Raw genomic sequence first — 27,751 nt, forward strand, 5'->3', positions numbered from 1 at the left:
TGTACTTTCTAACTCTCTAGTCTTAGCCTAAAGGGAATAAAACAGCAAGGTTAACTGTTAAGGAATAAAACCAGTAACTACCTATGATCTACATCACGTGGGCGTTTCAAGGAATTCCTTTTTTCTTGTTCATAACGAAGCTGCTGTTGTTGCCTTCTGAGTTCCTCTCTTTCTCGAGCAATCCGTTCAGCTTCCTTACGACGTTCCTTCAGACAACACAGAAGGAAGAACCAACCAAGGCAAAATGTAAACATAAGATAAGTATACATGCAACCTTGTTTTAATCCTGTCGCTAAGAAACCATCATAAGCAAAGACCAGGCAAAACACAAACCTATGACACCTAAATTTGATTTCAATAATCTAGGCCGTAGCTATTGTTCTGCAACATTAAAAATAACAAGGACTGGGTGGTAAAAGTTGGCAAGTATTTGGGAAGGTCAAGTTTAGTTTAATCATTCGACTAAAACAAAAGCACCTAAAGGGAATTAGAAATAACATTCTTAATATGCATGTTGACTAAGTGCCTTAAAACCCTGAGGTGCAATTCTGCAAAGAGAGGCATTATTTCCTTCCAGCCTTGGGAAATCATTCCCACTATAATATGTAAGGAAACAGTTATTATTTTCTAAGACTGGGATAGTGACAGAGCCTGGATTACAACTACTCTGGACTCATAGTCCTATGCTCAGACTATTAGGCTGCCATGATATTGCAGAGCTAGAATTATTACCAGTTATCTAGAACAAAGTCACTACTAATTGTATTTTTAACTAGTACCTAATTCACTGTTATCTTTCAGGGACACTTAAAAGCTCATTAGCAAAACTCATTCTATAGACGCTTTACAACAAGTAAAGCAAGTTTTAGGGCTAAAATCACAGAGTCTGAAAAAGGTGAGTTATTTAAGATGAAAAGATTTTCTGACTGCACCTGTTCAATACGAATGCGTTCCCTTTCCAAGCGTTCGCGTTCCATTCTCTCTCTCTCTAGTTTTTGCCTTTCAATTTCTAGGCGCTCTCTCTCTCTCTGTAAGCGTTCCCGTTCTTCCCGTTCACGAATTATTCTAATGCGTTCTCGCTCTCGACGCTCTCTCTCTGCAATCTCTCTTCGTCTACCAAAAATCAGTATTTAGAAATACTTAAATTATGCTAGCACTGTGTGAAAGAGAATAGCTTTGAATTTGAATTTTCCCTTGAGGTTGGCAATTTTAAATTTCAACTCAATCTAAGTAGTTTTAATGTAACTGGAAAGAGAATTCAAAGTAAAACTTTAAACAGATCCCAATATTTTCACTTATTTATAAATAAGACTGTCAACTGAGCAGCTAAATTTTATAATATAGAGTAGTTGCCTCTTAGATGATTCCTGTTTAAATAAAAATCACTATAATAGTCCATTAATTAATTGACATTTTAGAAGGATGTAATCTGCATATATAAATTTACAAAACTACAACTTCCAACACTTGTTTTTGATGGAAAAAGCTCTAATCCCTATTATATATTCTATTGTATCTCCTTAAACAAGTACATACTTTGATGATTTGGGATCATAACAATGAACATCAATAATAGCAAATACTACATATAACAGAATGGTGTCCTTAAGGGCTATTTTGGAATGTTTACTATCCTGTAATAGATGGCTCCAGGTAACATGCTTTTCTGAGTCAGAGGTAGTTCAATTGTTCACTGAACTGAATTGTTATTCTATTAGACTTTTAATATTATTTCCTTACTGTAAGGTAGTCAGCGTCCTTTTCTGTCTATCATCAGCATGTCTTTCTCTAGTAACCCAGTGGTTCTCAATGGGTCAGTACTATTTCTACAGAAATCAATGGGATATTTTTAATTATCACAATGACCATGGGGCAGATAGTAGTGTTTAGTGTATGAGAATGAAGGAATCTAAGTATCTTATTGATGCATGGAATAGTGAGGATAGTCGTACACAGCAAGAACCATCCAACACCTCTCATACCTTTCAGATGCCACAATGGACATTCACACTATTAAAAACAACCAAGCAAAATAACATGTGAGTCTAGAACTCAACCCCATTTTTAATAAATACTGTTTGTTTGCTTTGATATGATTTGTATATTCTAGAATTTCCAATAATGCAACTCCAGATAAATAGAAGGAAAATTATACTTTCTTGAGACTTTTACCAAGAGTTGCTCACCATTTCAGAAATCATGTCATAATGTCAACACTACTTCTGGTATTTACTAAACAATACAACATATTAACTGACATACAATGTCAGTCTGTATTTGAAGCTGTCCCATTCTCAGTGAGTCTAAATAGGGATGCAAACATCTGACTACTTCATTAAGTCATGCCTAAACATTCATATCTGGAATACATATTTTTATTATAAATTACTTTTATTTCTCCTTTATATTATAGTTAAGCCATTACTTTTTTTTTTTTTTTTTTTTGGAAATTGTTAGTATAGGTTAAGTATGTTATGCATCAATTTCATTTCAGAAGAGTAAAGGCATTGCAACTTTTCTTAATATAAAAGAGACTTTGGTCACATAGGGTTTGAGAATCACTGGTCTAGTTGCTCCTCAATCCCACTTTCCTCTCAATCTGTTGTCAACTAAATACACAGGAAGCTAGGCACATTTGGACTTCATCTTAAAAAAGAGAAAATGGGTTCTGTGTGCTACAAGGATTACTTCCTTTTAGTAAAGTTGTGTGTCAATTATTGTACAGAATAATCTAAGTTGCTAAAAGTATCTCTGGTAGTTCCTAACACTCTCGTGAATGAATAGATGAAATCCCATGATAAGTAACCCCTGAACAAGATAGCTTAACATTTGAAATAATATACTATAAAACACACCCACAAGACTATTTTAAGTGGCATCCAAAAATTGATATACAAAAGTAAACTGACACTCATGGTAAACTGTTGAGATATGGCCACTAAAAATGGAAACATCTTGCTTTGTTTATATTTTCCGTTTGTTTTAAAGAGAATGCTTGCTTTGGGATATCTGAATACCATCAGGCTCACAGGGCAAATCTTCCTTCTCTTAGGCACTAATGCAAACAATAAATTTTTGCTGAATTTGTTAAAATTTCAGATTACAGTATTTGAACACTATAGCTACTTTGAAACTATCTTATCTCAAATTTTTCCTTTAAAGTCATGTTTTTTATGGCAGCAGCTTTGGTGTTGAGGAAAGAGCATTGGACTTGGAGTCAGAAGACTTGGGTCTGAGTCCCGACTCTGCCACTTGTTAGCCATGTGGACATTGGAAGAGTCATTTAGCCTCTCTGGGCCTCCATTTTTCTCAGTTGTATAATGGGCATAACTAGCCTTACAGAACTGTTGAGTTGGAGATAACAGATGGAAAAGCACTTTGTAAATTGTAAAGTGCTATGCAAACTTAAGAAATCATTAGATGCTACCGTAACTTCTTTAAGGTGGCAAACAGTTTTCTGTGGGAATACAATTTCCAGAAATCTGGCTTACAACTAGTGTTAAATATTTACCTACATTTAAAGACAGGTATAAAACAGACTCTTTTCCTACCTTCGAAGTTCCATTGCTCGTCGCAGCCTTTCAAAACGAACTAAATGTTCTCTCAACCTTTGTTCCTTCATCTTTTCAAAAGGCAAGATCTCTTTCCTTCTGTAGTCTTTATCTCTTTTTTTATCTAGACTAGCTCTCTCCTTTTCCTTACTTCTTCCATGAATCTATAGAAAAAAATTAGAACACTAGAAATTAAAATATTTTGGGGCTTTATTTTTCAAGTTTAGCAGGTCATTTAAAAAGTTCAAATGACTAGTAACATTTCCTTTTTCTTGGGTTTGCGAGCATGCAAGTACGCAAAGATGGTTATGGAAAAACAGAATTATCTTCTTTTGTACACAGCTGAAGTAGTATACAACCATCCTGATCAGAGACTTACTTTCTCATATCTTCCTCTTCTTGATGGTCTACAATGATCTCCTTTAGTTTGGTCTAATATTACCATATGTCCTGGACTCTTGGAACCTAAGGGAAAAAAATGATAAAAAACAAATGTCTAAAATTTTTCACTGAAAAAGAAAATATGTATGTAAAAATGCTAAATTCTGATAGTCACACACCAATACATGAAATAAAAAACCTACTTATTCTACAAGAACTTCAATGCAAAGAGTTTTTTAAACAGTTCAGTCTGCTAACATACTTTCAGTGATACCAAAAGATCCTAATTCAACAGTACTAATCAAGGACCATTTTAAGTCAGCCCAGAATAGCAAAGAAGCTTAGCTGGAAGAACACATTTATTTGTTTCCCCAGAGTAGAAAAGAAGACAATTACTCCTACTAGACCTCCTTTCCAACCGCAATGACATCGAACAACAAAGCTTACATCTCTGGATTAGAATTTCAGGTTTTCCCTTCCACTGTAAAAATTAAGTAATAGAATGCATTAGAAAGGGACTGAAAAGATGTATAGCATACTTATTCGCTTCTTTTCTTCACTTTTTTTCATCGATTCTGATGTTTGGCCACTTGCTCCATTATCATTCTTCTCATCTTTACCTTCTATTTTCTTAGTATCCTTGCTTTCTTTTTTTTCAGATTTCTCAGACGATCTTTTCTCTTCTTTTTTGACAGAGGCTTGTGTCCTGACCATACCGCCCCAGACAAAAAAACAGAATGAGTACTTCATAATGTACCAAAAAAGTCTATCTGCTTATCAAAATAAATAAATAAAAATAAATCCTTACTTGCTACTTCTATCACTCGTATTTTTTTTATCTCCAGCACTTCTTGAACTACTCTTTTCATCATTTTCTTTCTTCATTTCTTTCTTAGAGGGATCACCTTTTACCTGAAAGGTTCGAACCAGAAAAACAATTTGTACATATGGTTACATTTTTGTGATTATAAAAAGTGTGCTAATGGCAGAAAATTTGGAAAAGATAGAAAAATATAAGGAGAGTAAAAACTACAAATACATAAAAATTAAAAATAATTGCAAATTCTACTCCCTGCTACTGTTAACAGCTATGAGTTGAGAACTAGCCATCAAATTAGACTTGCTTTGATAAACAGTTAGGGAAGCTTACTTTTTCAACAGAAATCAGCTGTCCGTGCAGCTCAGTGCGATGAAGATGTGCAATACACCTGGACACCTCTGTGCTTGAAGACATAGTTACAATGCCATAGCATTTTGCCCCAGGACTTCGAGCATTTGTAACTACTTTTGCACTCAGAACCTATAAAATGAGACTGTACTTTAGAGAGTTTTACAACGTTCCAAGTACATAGACTTCTAAATACATGAAACTTCACAACCGAAACTATATATTAATTCAGGGTGTATCTTATTCTGTCTCATATTTTTTTTTTTTTTTTTTGAGATGGAGTCACACTCTGTCGCCCAGGCTGGAGTGCAGTGGTGTGATCTTGGCTCACTGCAACCTCTGCCTTCTGGGTTCAAGCAATTCCCCTCCCTCAGCCTCTCAAGTAGCTGGGATACAGGCATACACTACCATGCCCTGCTAATTTTTGTATTTTCAGTACAGACAGGGTTTTGCCATGTTGGCCAGGCTGGTCTCAAACGCCTGACCTCAGGTGATCGGCCTACCTTGGCCTCCCACAGTGCTGGGATTATAGGCATGAGCCACTGCGCCCAGCCTATTTCATATTCTTGTGATCACCATCTACATTATCCATCTTAGTAAATATTCAGGGGAACAATTTAAAGTGCCAAAAAGCAATTTAATCTTCTTTTTATATTTATTTCCTCCCCTCAAATATGTAGCCAAAGTAGCCAAAACACAATCTCATCAATGAAGCAATGGCACAATTAATAAAAGCAAATAAATTGGATTTGAACCAAAATATCCTTATCATAGGCCCACCCTGAATGTCTTTAGAGAAAGTTTCTAGTATTTTATTGATGAGTGTTAACACTTTTCTATAATGAGTAAAGAACCAATCACATATCAAAAAGCAGACTTAAAAATGCACCCCCCGAAAAACACCCTAAAGCTTGAAAGACAACACTTTCAATCTATGTGCTTTTAAAATGTATATGAACATGACAAATAATTGCAATTGTGTAAGATGGATAGTTAAGAGAGACAAAGCAGGGATGGATGAGTAAGAAGAAAAGGGAAAGATTCAGTGCTGAACAAAGAGGAGCAAAGACATAAAGCTGGGAAGAAGTAAACAGGAAAATCAGGAGTTTTATGGTGTGGGAGGTTGGAACAAATCAACTTTTACCTCAACCCTAGGAAAGGCTGATTTGCTCCATAGCCATTTTAATTTTTAACTCCACGGGTCTTCTTACCAAATAAATGGTATCCTCATATAGTTTTACTACTAATAAATACCAACACTAAAATATTGTTTTCATATCTCTTAACAATACATTATTGAAAATAGAAGAAAAAAATATAACACAGCCTATCATGGGACTACAATTCTCAATGTTCTATTTCTGACACCTACTAAGAACCTCCTTTACACTCAGGCAACTCACTAATTAAAGCAGGAAAAAAACCCTCCAAAAATCAAGAGGACAGGTTTTGGTAATACTAATGGCTATTTACCAATAATGGTCACTAATTAAGTAATTTCAATATCTGAAAGCCTATCATGTGCACATGAAGTACACTAAATAAGGTCCCTGACCTCAAAGAGCTTACATTGGAGTACATTAACTATGATGTATATGAAAAACTATAATGTAGGTAGACAGTATTGAGTGCCCTCAGGGATGCAGCTCACAATTCAAAGCATTCATTATTAATTGAGTATTCTTTGACTACTCCTTCTCTTCCTTTAGGTCTCCCCTTAACTGCCACAGAAACTTTTCCTGATGAACTAACCACAGGAAAGCCTCCCCTTCTTAACACCTGTGTACTTTTCCTTCACAAGACTTATAACAACTTCTGATTAGGTTTATGTATATAGGCGTGGTGCGATGGCTCATACCTGTAACCCCAGCACTTTGGGAGGCTGAGACGGGTGGATCACCTGAAGCCAGGAGTTTGAGACCAGCCTGGCCAACATAGTGAAAACTTCATCTCTACTAAAAATACAAAAATTAGCCCGGTGCAGTTGCTCCTGCCTGTAATCCCAGTTACTAGGGAGGCTGAGGCATGAGAATCCTTTAAACTTGGGAGGCAGAGGTCGCAGTGAGCCCATATCACGCTGCTACACCCCAGCCTGGGTGACAGAGTGAGACTGTGTCTCAAAAAGAAAAAAAAAAAGCTTATATATGAACTTAATGTAGATGTATGTTTATATATAACTTTATATAAGTTTAAGCCATTCTCATGTCTATATATATAGCCAGTTTTACATTTTTCTCCACTATTGGACTAGAAATCTATAACAAGGATCATATCTGGTTCTCCCAGCCCCCTATGAATTGTGTATCCCACTGCCTAATAATAGTCTAAATATAAATGTATCTTCAAGATGTCCACATCAGGATCAGCAATATGCTAGATCCCAAGCTACGTGCTATAAAGTATCATGATGAATAAACTTAGTCCTTGGCTTAAATAGGTTTAAAGTTTGGAATACAAAGATTCCCAAGGCTCAGAGAGGGATTAAATGATGAAACGCTATTTATCCCCTAACTCTCACCTACCATTACCACAGAATTCAATAATTATGTCTATTAACAGTCCTAAGAGATACAATAAATTAGAAGATATTTATGTAATACTATTTAGAATACAATCCTCATTTCAAATGCAGACACTAGAAAGAGGGATAAAAAGGTAAAAAGAATGTACCTTTCCATATTTGCCAAAGAGGTTCTTCAAATCAGCAGCTTTGGTATTAGATGAAAGTCCACTAACCCAGATATTTTTAGTTGAGCTTCCACTGCTACCACTAGTACTACTTGTACTTCCTAGAATAGATTTAATATCAGATGTTTAAGTATCTCAATCAGAATCTTTATACAAAATTATAAGGGCCACATTCTTTCAAAACTATAATTTTGATAGTATGATGTTACTGTATCAAAATCCTGTGAGTTTACTATTATTGAAATCAAACAGACAACATAACTAGTGAGGGAAAAAAATCTGAATGTATGTACATTTCCTATTGTATGAGTTCTAAATTGAAGAGGGTAAAAAAATCAATTACATGTCTCAGACTTTTGCTGTTCAGTTTTAATAATTTATAGTCTACCACTGCACTGAATAGAGACAACTAGGAAGCAGTCATTTAGGAATGAACAGACTGTTTAGTTGCCACATCTGCTGTGGGCTTTAGATCCTTAGAAATTGAAATGGAAGAAGAAAAAAGTTAGAGCAAGGTATACGTTTTTCAAGAATTTATATGGTTAATAACAAAGATGAACCAACTGGTATACCTTTATTCCGTATTACAGAATAAGTAAGACAAAATGGGAATTATATGCAGCTGGATAACTCTAGATTCAATAAGAAACAATCTTCTAAAACAAAACAACTACAAGATTAAGATCAGAGGTCTCAAAATCCTTTATAATAGGTAAATGATTACATGAATCATTTCTATACTATGTCACACATAAATTATGGCTTCATATGTATAGAGGCCATATCTTAGGATACAGGCTTAGCCAGTCACCCTTTTCTTCAAATGTGCTGTAGTAAAAGGGAAATTTTCATTCACTTGACTTTATTTGGAAAATAATTTTTACTCACTTTAAGAGAAACAGTATTTAAGAGAAACAAGCAATTAAAAGGAACAATTTCTATATTTCACATTCTTTTAAGCAAGACCAACCAATTCATAAATCACATCCTTATGATTTCTAACGATTTAAAATAAACTATAGAGGATGCATACAATTCTCCTTTACACATTTAGGAGGTATTTAAAAGCTTTGCAGTACCTAAATGTTTTATTTTCCCTTAAAATCCTTTTCTAGAAAGTAAGTATTTTTCAAGTAAACACAGCACATGTACAAGATGAAACTATAGCTCATGGGCATGAGATAACCAGAGATTTCTCAGTATCAGAAAGCAACTAAATATTGCACTTTGAAACTTACAAGAATTTTAAAAAAAGAAAAAAGAATACTAGACTCCACAAATACACACAAGTATTATTTAAAGACAGAACAGGAAAAAGGTTGTGGTGATGCATAGTAGTTATAAATGAGTAACAAAAGATAAAATAGTTCTGAAATTATAATGTAAGAAAGTATCTATTATTATTCAACACAGTCCTTTAGAACACACCAAGTAAGTGTTCCCTAGCTAATGGGTTTTTAACATACCCAATACCAGTTTACAACGTAAGTAAACAGTAACACATCAATCAGTTTTCTGTAATCTATATAATTCCACAGTTTACCTGAAGACCATCTCAAGTTTCTAGTCTGTCAATAAAATTTTTAAGGACTAAATGTCAAAGAAAATACCACGCAACTACTACTTTTTAATGAAAATACGCAATGTCAACATTGAAATAAATAGGGAAAAAAATTCTTTACCTTTGTCATCTTTAGATGATGTCTTGCTGTCTTTAGATTCCTTTGAAGAGCTAAAGAGGCAAATCACCAGAAGAAAATTGAAAACAAAAACAAAACAAACCCAAAATAGAAGAACTTGATATTCACTATATTTCAAACTAGTGCTATTCATACAAATTAACAATTCCAAAGGCCTAGATTAGGTTATTTGAACAAATGACTCCCTGAGGATTCTTGCACTGATTTTCCCCAAGATGCCTGAAGATCTAGATTTTCTGACAATTCTATTCAGTGGAAATATGGCCATCTTCTCCAGATTTCAGGACTGGGACTTGACTTCATTTTGTGTTCTTAGAACTGATAGTTGTTCATTAACCATCATCACAAGGATTTTAAAAAATAAAACACAAAAAAATTGTCAATTTGAAAAAAAACAAAAAAACAAAAAACAACAAAAAAACCAAATATATGCTGACATTCGACAATCAGTAGAACACACTGCATTATTATGAAGATCTTGAAAATTTTTAAAAGTAACTTATGACGGTCAAAAATATTATAGGCAGGATCATAAGACACTAATTACTGTACATGTTCTTGAAGCCACCCCCTTAATGTAGAGTGATCTTATTGAATGCTGGAATTCAGTATCGTAAAGAACTGACATAGAAAAACAAACCTCTTTGCTTGACCAGAGGCCCCAGTAGACGAGGGCCCTTTCTTCAAAGTATCCTTTTCTTTGTCTCCAGATTCTGCTTTCTTAGAACTTTCTCTGGCTTCCTTCTCGACAGGGTCACCCTTCACGCAGTCTTCCTTCTTACCATCTTTATGGTTCGCATTCATCTCATAATCCTTGCTTTCCTTCTCCGGGCTCTGTGCAATGGCGTCCTGCCCATCTTTTGGCTTACTTGCTTCAGAATCTGTAATTTTCACATTTTTACCTGTTTCTAGGAGGTCATCACCATCAAAATCCAGAGTGATGGCATCTTCAGCCTGGATTGTGACCGAGATGTTGTCATCCTCAGCTTCTTTCACAGTCGTATGAGCTTCCGTCTCTTCATGAGCTGTGTGATCAGCCTCAGCTAGGCTCCCTTCTGAAGGAAGAGGTTTAGATACTTCTTGTGTACCATCACCAGAACCTGCTATATCTAAGAGGATTTAACAGGAATAAATATGGCAAAACAAGAAGTTTAAACAATTTCATATTCATAAGCTAGAATAGGACCTAGAAAATATAAAGCCAGTTATTAGCACTGATGGAAGGTTAGGAAAAAAAAAAAAAAAAAACACAAGGGTATTAACTAACATAAACCATCCTTTACCCAGGATCACTTATTCTTCATGGAAAAAATGATCTCTACATACAGACACCAAACAACAATAGTGAGAAAATGGTTCCATCCTGAAGATACCAGCTCTTCATTTCTGGTTATAAGTTAATGGCAAATGGAAGATTTTGTTCCTCCATGTGACAGTGACAAAAGTGCAGATTGTCGTTCAATGCTGGAATTATCCTGGGATTGAACCCTAGTGACCTTCAGAACTCCCATGGTGACTTCTTGACAGGTAACAGTCTGAGGATATCAATCAGTCTTCAGAGTATTTCAGGGCCCCATCTTTTCCACTCTTCAATGCTTGAGTAGTCCAGATTCGTATGGAAAACTGGTACAGAAGGCTCCAAAGATGCTCCTGCTCTGTGACGTTCAGGAAATTGGTTATTTCCAGTCTTCATCCTGTCCAGTTAGTCTGCAATTACCGTTTTCAAAGAGGTCTTGCATTCCCCCAAAACAGAAAGGCTTCAGGCATGTGAGATTTTCAGTCAGTAGCTTTACTTCATCATTGCTTCTAGGCTTTTTATTTGCCTTGCTTAACCCTGCTCCATGTCCTTTCTAGTCCAAAGTAGGATCCTTTGACTTCTGTCCAAGGACTCTTCCATAACCTCCTACTGACCACATGTATTGCTACTGTTGCCCCTGTAATTGTATTGAATGAGACAGCTCGTCTAAACTAAAATTGTCAGACGACTGTATGGAAGTTTCTCTAAGCAGCAAACACAAAGTCAGTCTCCTGGTCATTCATCATTTTTAGGACTAGTTGTAAAATTCACTGTGAGTTATGCACTAGGACTCCAATAAGCACACATGAGTTACTGCAGTGTCAGTCTTAAGAATTTAATCAACTTACCGTATACCAGAAGTTATTTTAAAAATAAAATTAAAATTGGGTTAAATAAAAAATAGCATTGTTCACTACAGTAACTGATATGTACTATTAAGTTGGAATATATCTTTAGTGTTCAAAAGAAAATTAAAACCAATTGGAAAATAAAATCAAGATGCTAACTTAATTCACTAAATAGATAAATTTGAAAATAAACTAATTTCAAAAATAAGATTTCAAATAAGGATGCTTTATTTTTACACAATTTACTGTTTTTCTAAATTTTAGCAATTTTTAAACTCTAGCATCAAACATACCTTTCTCATTTTCTTCTTCCTCACCATCCTGAAATTCAAAGAATAATCAAATGTAAAACGAATTCATATAAAACTAGATTTTAGTAATAGTATAAAATCAGAAAAGTTAAAATTACTGGATAATTTAATAATATTATTTAGGGATACCTAACACTAACAAATAAATAGGCTATTCCAATCAGAACCAGAGTCCATGTAGAGAGAAATGTGGCACAAGTTGGTACATTTTAGAAAACAGGTATATCTATCAATGAGTACATCAATAACAAACTGGATTAGTTTCACTGTTCAAAACTAGTTTATATAATCCAATTCTTCCTCATATCAAAGAGCTGTCAATAAGAAGGCTGACCTGATGACATATTTTATGTCACTCAGTTCACAGGTACTCTTAGCTAAGATACACTATTCAAAATAGTACCAGAAAGTATAATCTGTAGACATTAACTTTCAAGTGCTTGGATACACAGTAATAAACCAAACAAACAAACAATACTCCCCTTTAAGTATATCAGACATTAGAAGAACAGTTACTAGGTCACTTTCAAATTATTCATTCTTTTAATGTGTTAAAAGTGAGTTCATATCAACCACTGCACTCCAGCCTGGGTGACAGAGTAAATCCCTGTCTCAAAAAAAAAAAAAAAAAAAAAAGAGTTCCTAGTTGTCACACATATACTGATGGCAAAGCCAATTTTAAGATGGTACTTGTGTGATAGGTAATTAAAACAAGTTAACCCACACATTTTTAAAACATGATTTTAATTTTAAAATATTTGACAGTTTGGCTAAAATTAAGACTAAGAATGTGCTAGCTTAAAAACAGAAGTGTCATAAAGGGAAGGGAGAAGCTTAATTTGTTCTACCAAGCAAATAATGCAAACATCACTGAAGTAATCAAACCAACATAGAACCAACATTTTCCCAAATATAAGACTATAAAGAATCAAGTAATATGCATTATAATCTCAATAACTGAAAAAATTAAAGAATCATTTTATTTTTTAGAGACGAGTCTTGCTATTGATGCTCAGGCGGTCTTGAACTCCTGGCCTCAAGCTGATTCTCCCACCTTATCCTCCCAAGTAGCTGGGATTACAGATGCAAACCACTACGCTTGGCTTAAGAAATGTTTTGATTGTTTTTAAAAAAAAACAAAAAACAAAAAACAAAAAAAAAAAACAGGTTCCTTACTCTGTCGTCCAGGCTAGAGTGCAGCAGCATAATCATAGCTCACTGCAGCCTCAACCCCTGGGCTCAAGTGATCCTCCTGCCACAGCCTCCTGAGTAGCTAGGACTACAGATGTGTGCCACCAGGCCCAGCGAATTTTTTTTTTTTTAATTCTAAGTGGAGACGAGGTCTTGCTATGTTGCCCAGGCTGGTCTGGAACTCCCGGGCTCAAGCATTCCTCCTGCCTCAGCCTCCCAAAGTTCTAGGATTTACAGGTGCGAGCCACTGTGCCCTACCAAATGTTTTAATAACTTTTTTCGTTTGTTTGTTTTATTTTTTTTTTTGAGACGGAGTTTTGCTCTGTCCTCCAAGCTGGAGTGCAGTGGCATGATCTCGGCTCACTGCAACCTCCGCCTCCTGGGTTCAAGCAATTCTCCTGCCTCAGCCTCCCAAGGAGCTAGGATTACAGGCACCTGCCACCACACCCAGCTAATTTTTTATTTTTATTTTTATTTTTTGAGACAGAGTCTCCCTCTATCACCGAGGCTGGAGTGCAGTGGTGCGGTCTTGGCTCACTGCAACCTCTGCCTCCCGGGTTCAAGTGATTCTCCTGCCTCAGCCTCCCAAGTAGCTAGGACTACAGGCGTGTGTCACTACGCCCAGTTAATTTTTGTATTTTTAGTAGAGATGAGGTTTCACCATGTTAGCCACGACAGTCTCGATCTCCTGACCTCGTGATCCACCCGCCTCAGCCTCCCAAAGCGCTCGGATTACAAGCTGAGCCACCGTACACAGCCTAATTTTTGTATTTTTAGTACAGACGGGGTTTCACCATGTTGGCCAGGCTGGTCTTGAAATCCTGGCCTCAGGTGATCCGCCCACCTCAGCCTCCCAAAGTGCTGGGATTATAGGTATGAGCCAGTGTGCCTGGCCTTTAATACCTTCTGCTTAGAAAACTAAGCAGAAGTACGCTGTTTTAAAGTCAGGTGATGTGAAGCTTGTTGTGAAATTACCACATACAAAGCCTTAGAGCAATGGTTCTCAAACTTTAGCATGCATCAGAATCCCCTGGAGAGCTTGTTAAAATAAAACACAGATTTTGATTCAGAAGGTCTGGAATGAGGCTTAAGAATGTGCATCTCAGGGGGAGGGGGGGAGGGATAGCATTAGGAGATATACCTAATGCTAAATGACGAGTTAATGGGTGCAGCACACCAACATGGCACATGTATACATATGTAACAAACCTGCACACTGTGCACATGTACCCTAAAACTTGAAGTATAATAATAATAATAATAATAATAATAAGGATTAAAATGGAAAAAAAAAAAAAGAATGTGCATCTCTAACAAGGTTCCAGGTGAAATTAATGCTGCTGGTACAGCGCGAACACTGAGCATTGCTGCCTTTACAGAGTGACAACCTTGGTGAAAAAAGATGAAAAAAATGGAAATGTATGTATAACTTTAAACAGCTTATTTATAATACAATTTTAGATTCATATAAAAGCATGCACTTCTTAAAATGTCAAATATTTTACAATGTGCTCAAAAGTACATTTGGATAATTTCTTTTTTTAAGTATTTTCTCTCTCTCTTTCTTTTTTAAACTTGTGTGTGTGTGAGAGACAGGGTCTCACTCTGTCACCCAGGCTGAAGTGCAGTGGTGTGATCTTGGCTCACTGCAACCTCTGCCTCCCAGGCTCAAGTTGATCCTCTGGCCTCAGCTTCCCGAGTAGCTGGAACCACAGGTGTATGCCACCACACCTGGCTAACTTTTTTGGTATTTTTTGGTAGAGACAGGGTTTCACCATGTTGCCCAGGCTAGTCTCGAACTCCTGAGCCCAGGCGCTCTACCTGCCTCGGCCTCCCAAAGTGCTGGGATTACAGGCATGAGCCATCATGCCCGGCCAACAATAATTTCTTTGAAATCATTTTATTAATAAATGATATTTGGACTAAGTTAAAGTGTGCCAATTAGGGAATGACTAATTATTTTACAACTAAAGTAACATGAAGGAAACTAAAAATACTAAAAAGCTCGGCCATAAGCTAAGAAGTAGAATAGTCCAGAACAAGTAAATCATCAGTTGATAGCAATGTAAATTTGATCACTATCTAAGTGCATTATACTGTGCTCTAAGAATTTCTCTTTTTTTTTTTTTTTTTGAGGCAGAGTCTCACTTCGTCAGCCCAGGCTGAAGTGCAGTGGCGCGATCTCAGCTTTCTGCAAACCTCCACCTCCCGGGTTCCAGGGGTTCTCATGCCTCAGCCTTCCCAGTATGCACCACCACACCCGGCTAATTTTTTTGTCTGTTTTGTTTTTCTGAGACTGAGTGTCACTCTGTCGCCCAGGCTGGAGTGCAGTGGTGCGATCTCGGCTAACTGAACCCTGCAACTCCCTGGTTCAAGCGATTCTCCTGCCTCAGCCTCCGAAGTAGCTGGGATTACAGGTGCGTACCACTACGCCCAGCTAATTTTTGTATTTTTAGTAGAGATGGGGTTTCATCTTGTTGGCCAAGATGGTCTCTATCTCCCGACCTCATGATCCGCCTGCCTCAGCCTCCCAAAGTGCTGGGATTGCGTAATAGGTGTGAGCCACCGCGCCCAGCCAATTTTTGTATTTTTAGTAGACATGGTGTTTCACCATGTTGGCCAGGCTGGTCTTGAACTCCTGGCCTCCAGTGATCCTTTTGCCTCGGCTTCCCAAAGTGCTGAGATTACAGGCAGGAGCCATTGCACCCAGCCTGTAAGAATGTCTTAATTGTTTTACTAGAATATTACTTTTAAGCATTATGTGTCCAATTTGCAATATTTGGAAAGAAAAACACTTTAACTTGGGTGGAATGGTAGACAGAGACGGCAAGGGAAGAATGAGTTATGCTTGAATTATGGGTAAATCTTTTTCTTTCACATTCTCTTTTAGTTTGGTAATTTTTGTTGAAGGAATAAATAAACTGAGACACCTGAGCTTGTATTTAAAGCAGACTAAATTAACTTGAAGAATGCAACATGTGGCCAGGAGTGGTGGCTCATGCCTGTAATCTCAGCACTTTAGGAGGCTGAGGCAGGAGGTTCACTTGAGGCCACGAGCTTGAGACCAGCCTGGACAACCTAGTAAAACCCTGTCTCTATTTTAAAAAACTATATTTAAAACAAATAAATAAATAATTTTTTTAAAAAAGAATGCAGTTTGACTCTCCTTATCTACCTCAGATGCGAAGAGCACACCACTTCCAAGTTATTGTTTTAGAGATGCAGAACTGAAAGCTTCAAGAAAAAAAATAACATGTCCAAATTATTGGCTATTTTAAAAAGTAAAATTGTAAAAATACTATGATGTAAAAAAAAAAAAAAACTGTATTCTGTTGTAGTTCCTGTCAATTATAATGTTATTTCTAGTTGCTAAAGTAACTAGTAAGGTTTGTCTTACTTGCTGGAGAATTTTTAGGTATTTATCTTAATAATTCAGCATATCTTCTGAACGGTTTCATAATTTAAAGAGAAACTTTGTGACATATACTTAAATGCCGGTAGGGAAATGGCCTGACCCAGCTTCTAGAAAACAAAACTGATTACAATGTGGTTGGAGCACAAAAACAACTTGGGTAAAGTAGAAAAGATGAACCACATGTAAATGCCTGTTGATTTTACTGCGCAGTATGTGCAGCAAGCATAGCACTAACCATAAGTCCTAAATAAGAGTCCAAAATACTTGCAATAAGGAAACAAACCAAGAAATACAATGGGAAACTTTCCCTGTCTAAATGGTATATATGCACAGACATGATATACAACTATTTGAAAACAATTTCTCCCACTGAAAACAGATTTTTTTTTCCAAATGAGGAATATAGCAAGTAAATGTAAAACATTTATTTGTTAAATGTAAAGCATGTTTTTAAATTAACCACTCAAGTTTGTCTTGAAAAAAAATATTTCACATATGAAGATGAAGTAAATGTCTACAAAGTAAGTACTCATGTTGTTTATCTTCACAGTGGGATCTGCAATCCTTAGTCAAATGCTAAAAGACATAAAGCTCCTTTACTTTCATTTCATCCTAGGAGCAGCAATGACTACTGAGAGACAAAGACAAGCCTAGGACTTATTTTTCAGTGAACCAAGTATTCACTACATATCCAATTCTACTACTCCCCGTAGGTTATCTTATGATATATGTACATGTATAGGCTAAGCAAGAAGACCTCCTTTCCCCTGGCTTGAAATGTAAACACTGTATTCAGACTGACATTTAAAACAAACTTTCAAAATAACTTTTAAACCACTACTTACCGATCGGGGAATATGCTAAACATCACACGGGAAATACAAAATGCTTGGCACATAAGTACTCAAAAATACTTGTTGAATGAATTTACTAAATAAATGTAGTGTAAGACTGCTGTTTTTAGCTGGAAAGACTGAACTAACTGCTTGATTTTCATGTATCTGAAGCACTTAACTTTGGTACTATGTTAAGTACGATAGAACTCAGAAAACATTTGCTAGTGTGGAGTTATTTAGTGAAAAGAATATCAGACTAGGCATTATGACACCTAGGTATTTGTCGTTATCACTGAAATAGTTTTACTCTGTGATATGTCATCTATCTAGATGAATTTACCTATAAAATGGAGTTCACATGTGAACCATATAAGATATATCAAGGATTGAGTAAGGTAATGGATATAAAAAGCTCTCTGTGAATAGTGAAGCACTACATAAAAGAGAGAGATGAAAGAAAGCTTTGTGGAGGAGATAAGAGGTGAATCTGGCTGTGAGAGGTATACAGATTTTTATATGACAAAAAGTAAGATTTTTCAGGTTAGTGAAACATTAGGGGCAAAGGCAAATTGAAAAAGGAATACACATGATGTTATAGACTGAGGAGGTTCTTGAAACTAGAGGAAATTTTTAAGAATAAAAGCATATTAAAGCCAGGCATGATGGCTCACACCTGTAATCCAAACACTTTGGGAGGCCGAGATGGGTGGATTGCTTGGGCTCAGGAGACCAGACTGGGCAACAAGGCAAACCCCCGTCTCTACAAAAAATACAAAAGTCAGACGGGTATGGTGGCGCACACCTATAGTCCCAGCTACCAGGGAGACTGAGGTGCGGTGATCACTTGAGCCCGGGAAGTCAAGGCTGCAGTGAGGGGAGATCGCGTCGCCGCACTCCAGCCTGGATGACAGAGCAAGACCAGGTCTCGGAAAAAAAAAAAAAAAGCATTAGCAAACAAGATTTTAGAGAAAAAGCTCCAGAAATTTCTCAAGTAAGCAGTATGTTCAAGCTAGTAAAACAACACTACAAATGACTACTAATTGCACATATACTACATCAGAATCTATGATTAATCCCTATATCAACTAAGAATTATAATATTCATTTTATAGACATAGAAATTGACTAACAGAGAACCTGCCACAATCACAATATTGTAATTAACTAATAGAAGTAGAATCTGAACCAAAGTCTACCTACTATAACTTCCTAGAGGCTAATGCCTGAAGATTTCAGCTTCTAGTCAAACCCTGAGGACTGGCTCTTGAAATAGACATATCCTTATATAAACATGCTGCATATATGTGTGTGTGTGTGTATATATACATAATTTCTTTCTTTCTTTTTTTTTTTTTTAAAGACAGAGTCTTGCTCTGTTGCCCATGATGGAGTGCAGTGGCACAATCACGGCTTACTGCAGCCTCAACCTCCTGGACTCAAGCAATCCTCCCACCTCAGTCTACCTCCCGAGTAGCTAGGACCACAGGTGTGCACCACCACACCAAGCTAACTTTTGTATTTTTTGTAGAGACGGGGGTTTGCCTTGTTGCCCAGACTGGTCTCAAACTCTTGAGCTCAAGTGATCAGCCTGCCTCAGCCTCCCAAAGTACTGGGATTACAGGCATGAGCCACTGCATCCAGCCAGATTAAATTTTCTAATTTTTTTTGAGATAGGGTCTTGCTCTATTGCCCAGGTTGGAGTACAGTGGCGTGATCTTGGCTCACTGCAGCCTTGACCTCCTGGGGTCAAGTGATCTTCCAGCCTCAGCCTCCTGAGTAGCTGGGACTACAGGCACGGACCACCACACCCAGCTATTTTTAATTTTTTTTTTTTTATAGAGACAGGGTCTTACTATGTTGCCCAGGCTGGTCTCAAACTCCTGGCCTTAAGCAATCCTTCCATCTCAACCTTCCAAGGTGCTGTGATTACAGGCATGAGCCAGCACACCCAGCCCAGACTAAACTTTCAAAAGCAATACCTAAATACTGAAAATAAATGAAACAAATCAACCTAGATATGTATCAGTGGGTGATACAACCATACAGAATGGAAAGAACTTAAAACACAGTGATTTGTTCATCCCCAGAGGGAAACATCCTTGCAAAAAATATGTCTAAAAAAAATCTTAAATTACTTTCAGTAACTACATTGGTGGTAGTGCTGGTATAATCATTCTAAAGTTGTTGTATGTGTACCGTGAGATAAAGGAAATGGTTATCTTGGAAGTACCATATGAATTGAAGGTCTATTTTATCTTAAAAGTAAAAATAAGCAAAAACAAAGAAAACAACTCCAACATTTTCTCTAGCATTGTACATTGAAAAGACCTAGAAACAATGAACAACTCAGTAGTAGCGAACACCTCCACCATCTAGATTGTTGTCTTGAAATACCATTTACCACTATAAAGAAGAAATGCCTAATTATAGGTCTAAAGCAGGAAATGGCACATCTTTACATACCAGCAAGCAAGGAATCAATCAAAGTCTACTAGGATCATGTTGAGAGGACTCAAGAGCCAACTTGATGAGGCTCTCACTATATGGAACAATTTAAGCATTGAGGATATTAACTGCGATGGACCAAAATACATTACATATATTCAAATCCATGAGTTCAAAATGAATCTAAAGGGGAAAAAAGGAAAATTAAGAACTAACTGGCCACTGTCAGAGATGCCAGTGAACCTGCTCAATATTCTGAAAATCGGTAAACAAAAAGGAAAGAATCAAACATATATCCTGGCTTCCCTGTGTAAATGATACCACTGGGTAACCAAATAGTAAATAAGGGAAAGTTTCTCTTTCTAGAAATATTCCAACCAATAAAAAAGAATGATAGAATGAGAATAGCATCCTTTTGCAACCCCTAATTGGGTATGAATCATCAATGACTGGTACCATCACAAAAAGACAACCAGATATTATGTGCATCCAAATAGAAGAATACAGTACTACCCCTATGAGGTGGCTGTGTGTGTGTGCTGGGGTGGGGTGTTAACGCTGAATCTGAGAGCAAGCCTCTAGATGCTACAACCAACTTAACAATTTACAAAAAATACAATAAACAAAGGAATATGTTGAACACCACCACAGGAATGTAATCAGCAAAATCCGGGCCTTGGAAGCTCTACAGCAGCAATGGCAAACTGCATGAGATGCCTGTTCCTGCCAACCCTTGCTCTATGGGATAAGCAAGTTGCTTTTTTCAACAAATAAAATAGTAAAACATTTCAATCAATCACAACATACAGATCTTACTGGTATCTGGATTTAAACAAGACATAATGAAGAAAATAAACCTATAGAAAATTGAACATTTGAATCCTAACTGTATATTTCATAATATTAAAATTGTTATTTTAGGAGTGCTAATATAAAAAATAAGAGTTCTCTTTTAGAGATACATACTGAAAATTTTCAAGGGAAATATGTTTGGATTTGTTTCAAAATAATGCAAAAGGGAGAAAGTAAACAGAGGCATAGGGGAAAATAAGACTGGCCATTAATTGAAAACAGCTGAAGCCAGGTGATTGTTACACTATGCAGTATCCCTGAATGCACATAGTAATATACTCAGTAAGCATGTTTAGAAGCATTAGATCATAATGGAACCTAGATACATTTATGTTTCTAGATGTTCCACTAGACATTATTTAGAAAGAGGAAAAAGATCATTTTAAAGAAAACTTCTCTAAAAATGTAACCTCATCTTTTGATACAATATGGCAAAATCTTGCTCCCTGATAAGAAATACATAACCGTTCTTCCTTCAGATATATTTCTGTTTGTAATGAAGTTTATTATTTAAGTGGGGATCCTTAGATATGATGCCTTCATACAACTCACAAAGTGCAAAACTATAGGAGTAGTCCTTGACAGTAGCTAATATCTAGCTGCCAAATAATATAAAGACCTAAACTTCCCCTTTTTGCAAATCAGTAATCTAGAAAAGGTACTCTCTCAATTTGAGGGTTAGTTTTCCTCATAGATTCTTTTTTTTTTTCAAGATAAGTCTCGGTCTGTTGCCCAGGCTGGAGTGCAGTGGCACAATCTTGGCTCACTGCAACCTCCACCTCCCAGATTCAAGCCATTCTCCTGCCTCAGCCTCCTAAGTAGCTGGGACTACAGGTGTCCAACACCAGGCCTGGCTAATTTTTTGTATTTTTAGTAGAGACCAGGTTTCACCATATTGGCTAGGCTGGTCTCCAACTCCTGACCTTGTGATCCGCCCACCTCAGCCTCCCAAAGTGCTGGGATGACAGGTGTGAGCCACCGTGCCTGGCCACTCATAGATTCTTTATCACTAGGAAATCAATGTACTTAGGGACAGGCCTACAGACTTTCACCATTCTAATATTTCCTTCCTGAATATTCCAAATGATCAGCAACATTCCTCCCAGAAATGCAATTTTTCTCCAAAATACAACTTCTCCTCCACTGCGACAGAGAGGCAATATATAGCCTCAGAAGCATTTGTGGCTCACTAGCATTTCAAAGGCAAGAGTGTTGCAGAAAAGAAAGCATGCCGAGACAATCAACTAAGTAGTCCACAAACACAAGCCCAAGTACTCTTCTAGGAAATACTACCCAGAGGAAGTAACTGACCTGATCACTATTTTTTCTGAATCTAGTAAACAAAGGAACCCATATCTCTATTTGAAAGTACACCATTTAAAGAGGACACAATCCTCTCCTACTTGGATAACTGTGCTAATTCTAGAGCTAATACATGCCAATGGGCGCTGACTCCCTTCACGGGGGATGCATGCATTTATCAGATGAAAACCAACTCAGATCAAAACCACCAAACCCTCTCTGGTTTTTGTACGATTAAAAATAAAAATAAAAAATTAAGGACACAAAAACAAAGGGTTCTTTAGTCACAGATATGAGAAAAAGGCAAAGGATAATTTTTATGTAGAAATTGATCTATAGATGTCTGCTTATAGCATCTGTAAGTCACTTTAAAATGTACACTATGTGTATCACGTATAGCAGCAACACGTTGTTACACATTGAAGTGCAGTCATTTTCAATACACACACGCCCCAAGTAAATTTCTAGAAATTTGTAATCATTTTTAGACTATGCCTGTTGTAGGAGTGTTACATTAACAAAATTTTAAATAAAGCTTTGAAAAGGATATTAGTACTTTTAAATGACTTATTTTATATCAAGTGACAAAAAAAAATCAAGAAGAATGTAGACTTCTCAAAAGACTAGTAACCAGTTAGGTTTTACAGAAAGGATGGACTTTTTTCTAACATTCTGGAAATGACAGGAAACTCATAATAACTCCAATTATTTTTCTGGCAATAAAAATTTCAGCTGCCAATAGTTTTTTTTTTTTTTTTTTTTTGAGACAGAGTCTCACTGGGTCGCCCAGGCTGGAGTGCAGTGGTGCAATCTCGGCTCACTGCAAGCTCCACCTCCCGGGTTCACGCCATTCTCCTGCCTCAGCCTCCTGAGTAGCTGGGACTACAGCTGCCTGCCACCACGCCTGGCTAATTTTTTGTATTTTTAGTAGAGACAGGTTTCACTGTGTTAGCCAGGATGGTCTTGATCTCCTGACCTCGTGAACTGCCCGCCTCGGCCTCCCAAAGTGCTGGGATTACAGGCATGAGCCACCGCGCCCAACCTTGCCAATAGTTTTAAGTACTTTGCGTACGTCACGTAAATAACTCAGTATTAAATTTAAGACAGTTATATGAATTAAAGAATTATGAAGTCAAAATAAGATTCCTTTTCCAAGCCCTTCCACCCACAATATCGAATTCATAGGACTAAATGTAAACTTACTTGGGCTGTTAGAAAGGTATCATCTTCACCTTCTTGAGCTTCAATTTCCTAAGTAAAAGGGTATACAATAGCTTTGCTTTATAAAATATCTGGGTAACATGAGAATGCTTTTATGCCTATACCTGATTATCATTTGCCTTGTGTTCTGTATAATATCTGCGATACCATGGGTACTAAATCAATGCTTAATATTCAGACTATATTTTTTATGCCAAAAAAATTAACCATGTCGCTAGAGAATTAGAAATATTTCTCTTGAGCCCCTCATTTATTAGGGTAGGTAGAAGGGAAGTGTTTTAAGCATGAATACTAACAGTACTGACTCCTTAACCCACTGACTTTCTTAAAATGTACTAACATACTTCAAAGCAGGACAAATGGTCTGTTTCAAAGAAAATATTTGAAATATTATCTGCTTTAAAATTAAACTTTCATAAGTAATTCCCCACCCTTGATATAACCAAAGAAATGTAAATTAAAGTAACCTTTTATACTTGCTAAGGTAGCAGAAAGGGGAAAAAACCCTACCACCAAGTAATGTTGGCAATGCCAGAATGAAATTGGTATATTCATTCATCGTGGAGTAGGAAAAAAGCCTTAAAACTTAAAATGTCCAAAATTAAAGAAGTATCTATTAGATATGTAGAAAGCAGTCTAATAAATTATGGGGCAATTATGAAATTATATGTCATGTGAAAATACAGAATAAATAGCAACTTACTCTATAACAACTATGTATAAATATATATTATATGAAATAAGCAAAAATTTAAAAGGTTGCCTGAGGTGGTAGGATTTTAGATGACTTATAAGTAGCTTTAGTAACACATCTTTTAAAAATTCTGAGACTTCCAAATTGAACTAGAAAAAAATAATTTTTATTATTTAAAACTTAATTTATCTGTGTCATGTTTTAAAAAAAACTGGCTAAAGACCTGACTTTCGATGTCCTCTTTTTCTATATCTTCTATTCCTTCTGCCTCTATTAATTCATGAGCTCTCTTGTTTTCTTCTGCAGAGAGTAACTCCTTGGAATGCACATTTTCTTCTTCATTTTCACCAAATTCTTCAGAGTCCTTTAGTTCATCATTTCCATCTTGCTCATGTGCCTCTTGATTCTCCAATTCACAGTCCTTTTAATGGTAAGAAAATTTGGTACAACTAGAGGCAAAGTAGCGTGGGCTATCCACCAAACGTTTTTGGTAATTTATACCTTTAAATGTGTCAAATTTGATCATATTTTAGTATTCCCAAAGTTCATTCATTTTTACCTTATATATTTACTGTGTCTTTAAAAATAGGTCTAATACCAAGATCATCAAACACGAATCTGAGTTTTCAAATTTCTCACACGGAAATGCACACTAATCAAATTACTGCTAGAGATGCTCTAAATTCCAGTTATTTAATATTTACCAAGCTAGCTTCTAGAAGCTGTCCAAAAAATACGGCTTCATTTCTCCATGTGCCATACGTTGATTGAACTTCAAAGACTTCGGAAGTCTTACACATTAAAACAAAGTTTATTTCTAATAATAAAGAACTCCCAACTGCTGCATCAATGTCTGTTCTTGAAAAATATGCAAATAACTAATTGAAATATATTTGTTTTGAAATCTACCACTGTGCCAAATGTCAATTAGGAAGGGGAACATAGGTTGGGATTGGATCTGTTTGTCCTTCAAAGTTTATGGATATATGGTACTTCAGTGAAAACAAAATCAGCAATCTGCTTATTTTCCTCTGATTAAGTGAAGAGAAAAGGTGTGAAAGCAATAAACATTCCTTCCTTTTTTCCTGTTCTTATGGTAAATTCAGCAGATTTAAGAAAAGGTTTCTGGGTTAAAAGGTGAAAGAGGCAGAGGCATGACTACTAATCATTCAAAGCTTAACTGCAGTGAGGAAACAGAAATTTCTATCGAGAGGTGCGCATAGAGAATATGATTGTTTCGGAATGTGGAGTCCTTGGGGAGCAAGGGATCTCTTGTTTGACCAAACGTAGTACAGTATGAGTAGGGGAGCGTGAGGGGTTGAAAGTGGAGTACATGGTTGTATTATGGCAGAAGAACAGGTGCCAGAAAGATCAAGGGAAGTTACCAAGGAAACTTCACCTATTCTAAGGTGCCAACTTTGACCAATCTCCTCACTTATTTACAGAAGCAATTTCTATGCTATTCTGGTATTTAGGCAATAGGTGATATTTACCGACCATTACTGTATAAATTCCAAAATTACCAACTGTGGGAGATGAGAAAAATATATTCACTTAAATTCTATCAAATATATCACATATGTTGATACTTCCAAAAATAAACTGAAGATATCTTTAAACAGAATTTTTTAAAAAGCTCCTAGGACTGGGCGTGGTGGCTCATGCCTGTAATCCCAGCATTTTAGGAGGCCAACGGGCGGATCATGAGGTCAGGAGTTCGAGGCCAGCCTGGCCAACATGGTGAAACCCCGTTCTACTAAAATACAAAAATTAGCCGGGCCTGGTACCGTATGCCTGTAATCCCAGCAACTTGGGAGGCTGAGGCAGGAGACTCTCTCGAACCCGAGAGGTGGAGGTTGCAGTGAGCCGAGATTGCACCACTGCACTCCAGCCTGGGCAACAGGGTGAGACTCCATCTCAAAAAAACAAAAACAAAAACAAAAAAAAAGTTCCCTTGTTCTTCCAGACATTATGACCAGGTTTATTTAATAATAACACAAAAGCATCCTTTGTGGCACATATAAGAGACAGTACTATTGTTCTTTTAAATAGAGGTATATATCTCCTTAGGACAGTTCAAATGACTGTAATATTTTTATAAACTGAAGAGCTGAAAGAAACAAATTTGAAAAGTAAAAGATTTTTTACTGAGTCACAATGTTTTTACAGCTTATGGATAATCTTTGCTTAATCATACACTTACTGGTGAAGACAACTGGAGAAAATAGGAACAAAGGAACAAACCTGATGGAAGATATATAATAAGAGTAACAGAATACGAAAACTTAAAGGCTCAAACACAAGCTGATTACAGGCATGCAATCATCAATTTTAATGGATCCCTGGGCAAACAGTTCCTAAAATTATCTGATTTCAGGGCTAACTCCTCGACAAAACATCTTTTGGGGGTGGGGTTGTGTGTGTGTGTGTGCAGTGTGGAGACTGAAGAGAGCTAGGAGGCAGGAGAGATGGGTGGGTAAATGAACATGAGCTGACTCTATGGTAAAACACAAACATCAAAAGACATGATGACAATATGGACGAGTTTTACCCAGAAAACAATATATGGTATGGGGGCATAAATGTATATAATTCAAGAGGAACTATACTCATGAAATAATTCCTGCAAATACCACAATACTTAAGACCTAATAAGCAGTAGATCACTTTTCATTAACATAAAAAAAAAACAAATTAAAAAACCCTAACTACAATTAAAAATAGCTTGTTCTATAGCTGTAGTATATAGAACTGCACCAACCCCAATTAAAATTACATCCATAATTTTTCTGGCCAGCCAGTTTTGAAATACACTCATTTTTGGCCCCAAAAGGCCTAGCTTATTTATCTTTAAAGGGCAAAATAAATTTCTTAATTTGATATCTCTCTCTTTTTTTTTTTTTTTTTTGAGACGGAGTCTTGCTGTTACCCAGACTGGAATGCATTGCCACGATTTCGGCTCACTGCACCCTCCACCTCCTGGGTTCAAGCGATTCTCCTGCCTCAGCCACTCAAGTAGTTGGGATTACAGGCATGTGCCACCACACCTGGCTAATTTTTGTATTTTTAGTAGAGATGGGGTTTTACTATGTTGGCCAGGCTGGTCTCAAACTCCCGACCTCAAGTGATCCGCCTGCCTAGACCTCCCAAAGTGCTGGGATTATAGGCGTGAGCCATGGCGTCTGGCCCTTAATTTGATCTTTACCAAGTAGTAACACATCCGCAATTTTCTCTGTGTATTTTAAGGTCTACATTAATCTAAGTTCTGTATATTATATACAAAAGCTAAATGCAATGGCAGATAACAAATAAATTACCAATATCCTTCCCTGTGATATCTCGTCCAGGAACTAACATATATATCAATTGTCTTGTAGCTATTCCCCTGGCCAGCTTTCTACCTAAAGGCCTGGACAGATTATTATTTTTAGCTTTTGTATCTCATTTAACTAAAGAAAAAGTTATTTACTATATTTCTCAATTATGAGAGTTAACGAGATTGACAATATTAAACATTGTCAATATTACATAGGTCTTTATCTTTAACCTACATACTTCAGTGACCATTGTTCAATAAAAAGCACAAAATTCATGATGCAAAATACTTGGCTTAAAATAAGCATCTTAACCTGAGTAATTAACACTTTACCTTGATAAAAGCATCATCTTCCACAGAAGCATCTCCACTCAACTCATCTGCTTCATGTTTTTTACCTGCGAAAGAAGGAAAATGGGCTAACAACCGATATTTTATTACTTTAAGAACAAAAAATATTCAGAGTTTACCCTGCAATAGCACTCTTCACTCCCAAACTGTCTGACAAAGCTAATGTCAACTGCTTCTAAACCAC

The 27,751-nt window shown here is 36.6% G+C and overlaps 1 protein-coding gene across 7 annotated transcripts in view; it reads right to left on the reverse strand.

The window, feature by feature from the left end:
- LOC116463629 (SAFB-like transcription modulator) overlaps window positions 1–27,751 on the reverse strand; it is a 54,504-nt gene that overhangs the window by 10,374 nt on the left and 16,379 nt on the right. For 3 of the 7 annotated variants that reach the window (XM_032146811.2, XM_032146813.2, XM_058434763.1), the window contains exons 3-16: window positions 27,550–27,614; window positions 24,124–24,321; window positions 23,189–23,236; window positions 11,927–11,954; window positions 10,129–10,597; window positions 9,471–9,520; window positions 7,771–7,889; window positions 5,083–5,232; window positions 4,741–4,844; window positions 4,472–4,638; window positions 3,931–4,016; window positions 3,552–3,715; window positions 933–1,113; window positions 82–206 (exon numbers count right to left, since the gene is read on the reverse strand). In XM_032146811.2, the coding sequence (XP_032002702.1) occupies window positions 82–206; window positions 933–1,113; window positions 3,552–3,715; window positions 3,931–4,016; window positions 4,472–4,638; window positions 4,741–4,844; window positions 5,083–5,232; window positions 7,771–7,889; window positions 9,471–9,520; window positions 10,129–10,597; window positions 11,927–11,954; window positions 23,189–23,236; window positions 24,124–24,321; window positions 27,550–27,614 (1,954 nt within the window). The remainder of the gene's footprint in view (window positions 1–81; window positions 207–932; window positions 1,114–3,551; window positions 3,716–3,930; window positions 4,017–4,471; window positions 4,639–4,740; window positions 4,845–5,082; window positions 5,233–7,770; window positions 7,890–9,470; window positions 9,521–10,128; window positions 10,598–11,926; window positions 11,955–23,188; window positions 23,237–24,123; window positions 24,322–27,549; window positions 27,615–27,751) is intronic. The other 4 variants (XM_032146812.2, XM_058434762.1, XM_032146815.2 and 1 more) reach the window with 4 other exon arrangements.

Source organism: Hylobates moloch, unplaced genomic scaffold, assembly GCF_009828535.3.
Source record: "Hylobates moloch isolate HMO894 unplaced genomic scaffold, HMol_V3 SCAFFOLD_45, whole genome shotgun sequence".
Taxonomy (NCBI): domain Eukaryota; kingdom Metazoa; phylum Chordata; class Mammalia; order Primates; family Hylobatidae; genus Hylobates; species Hylobates moloch.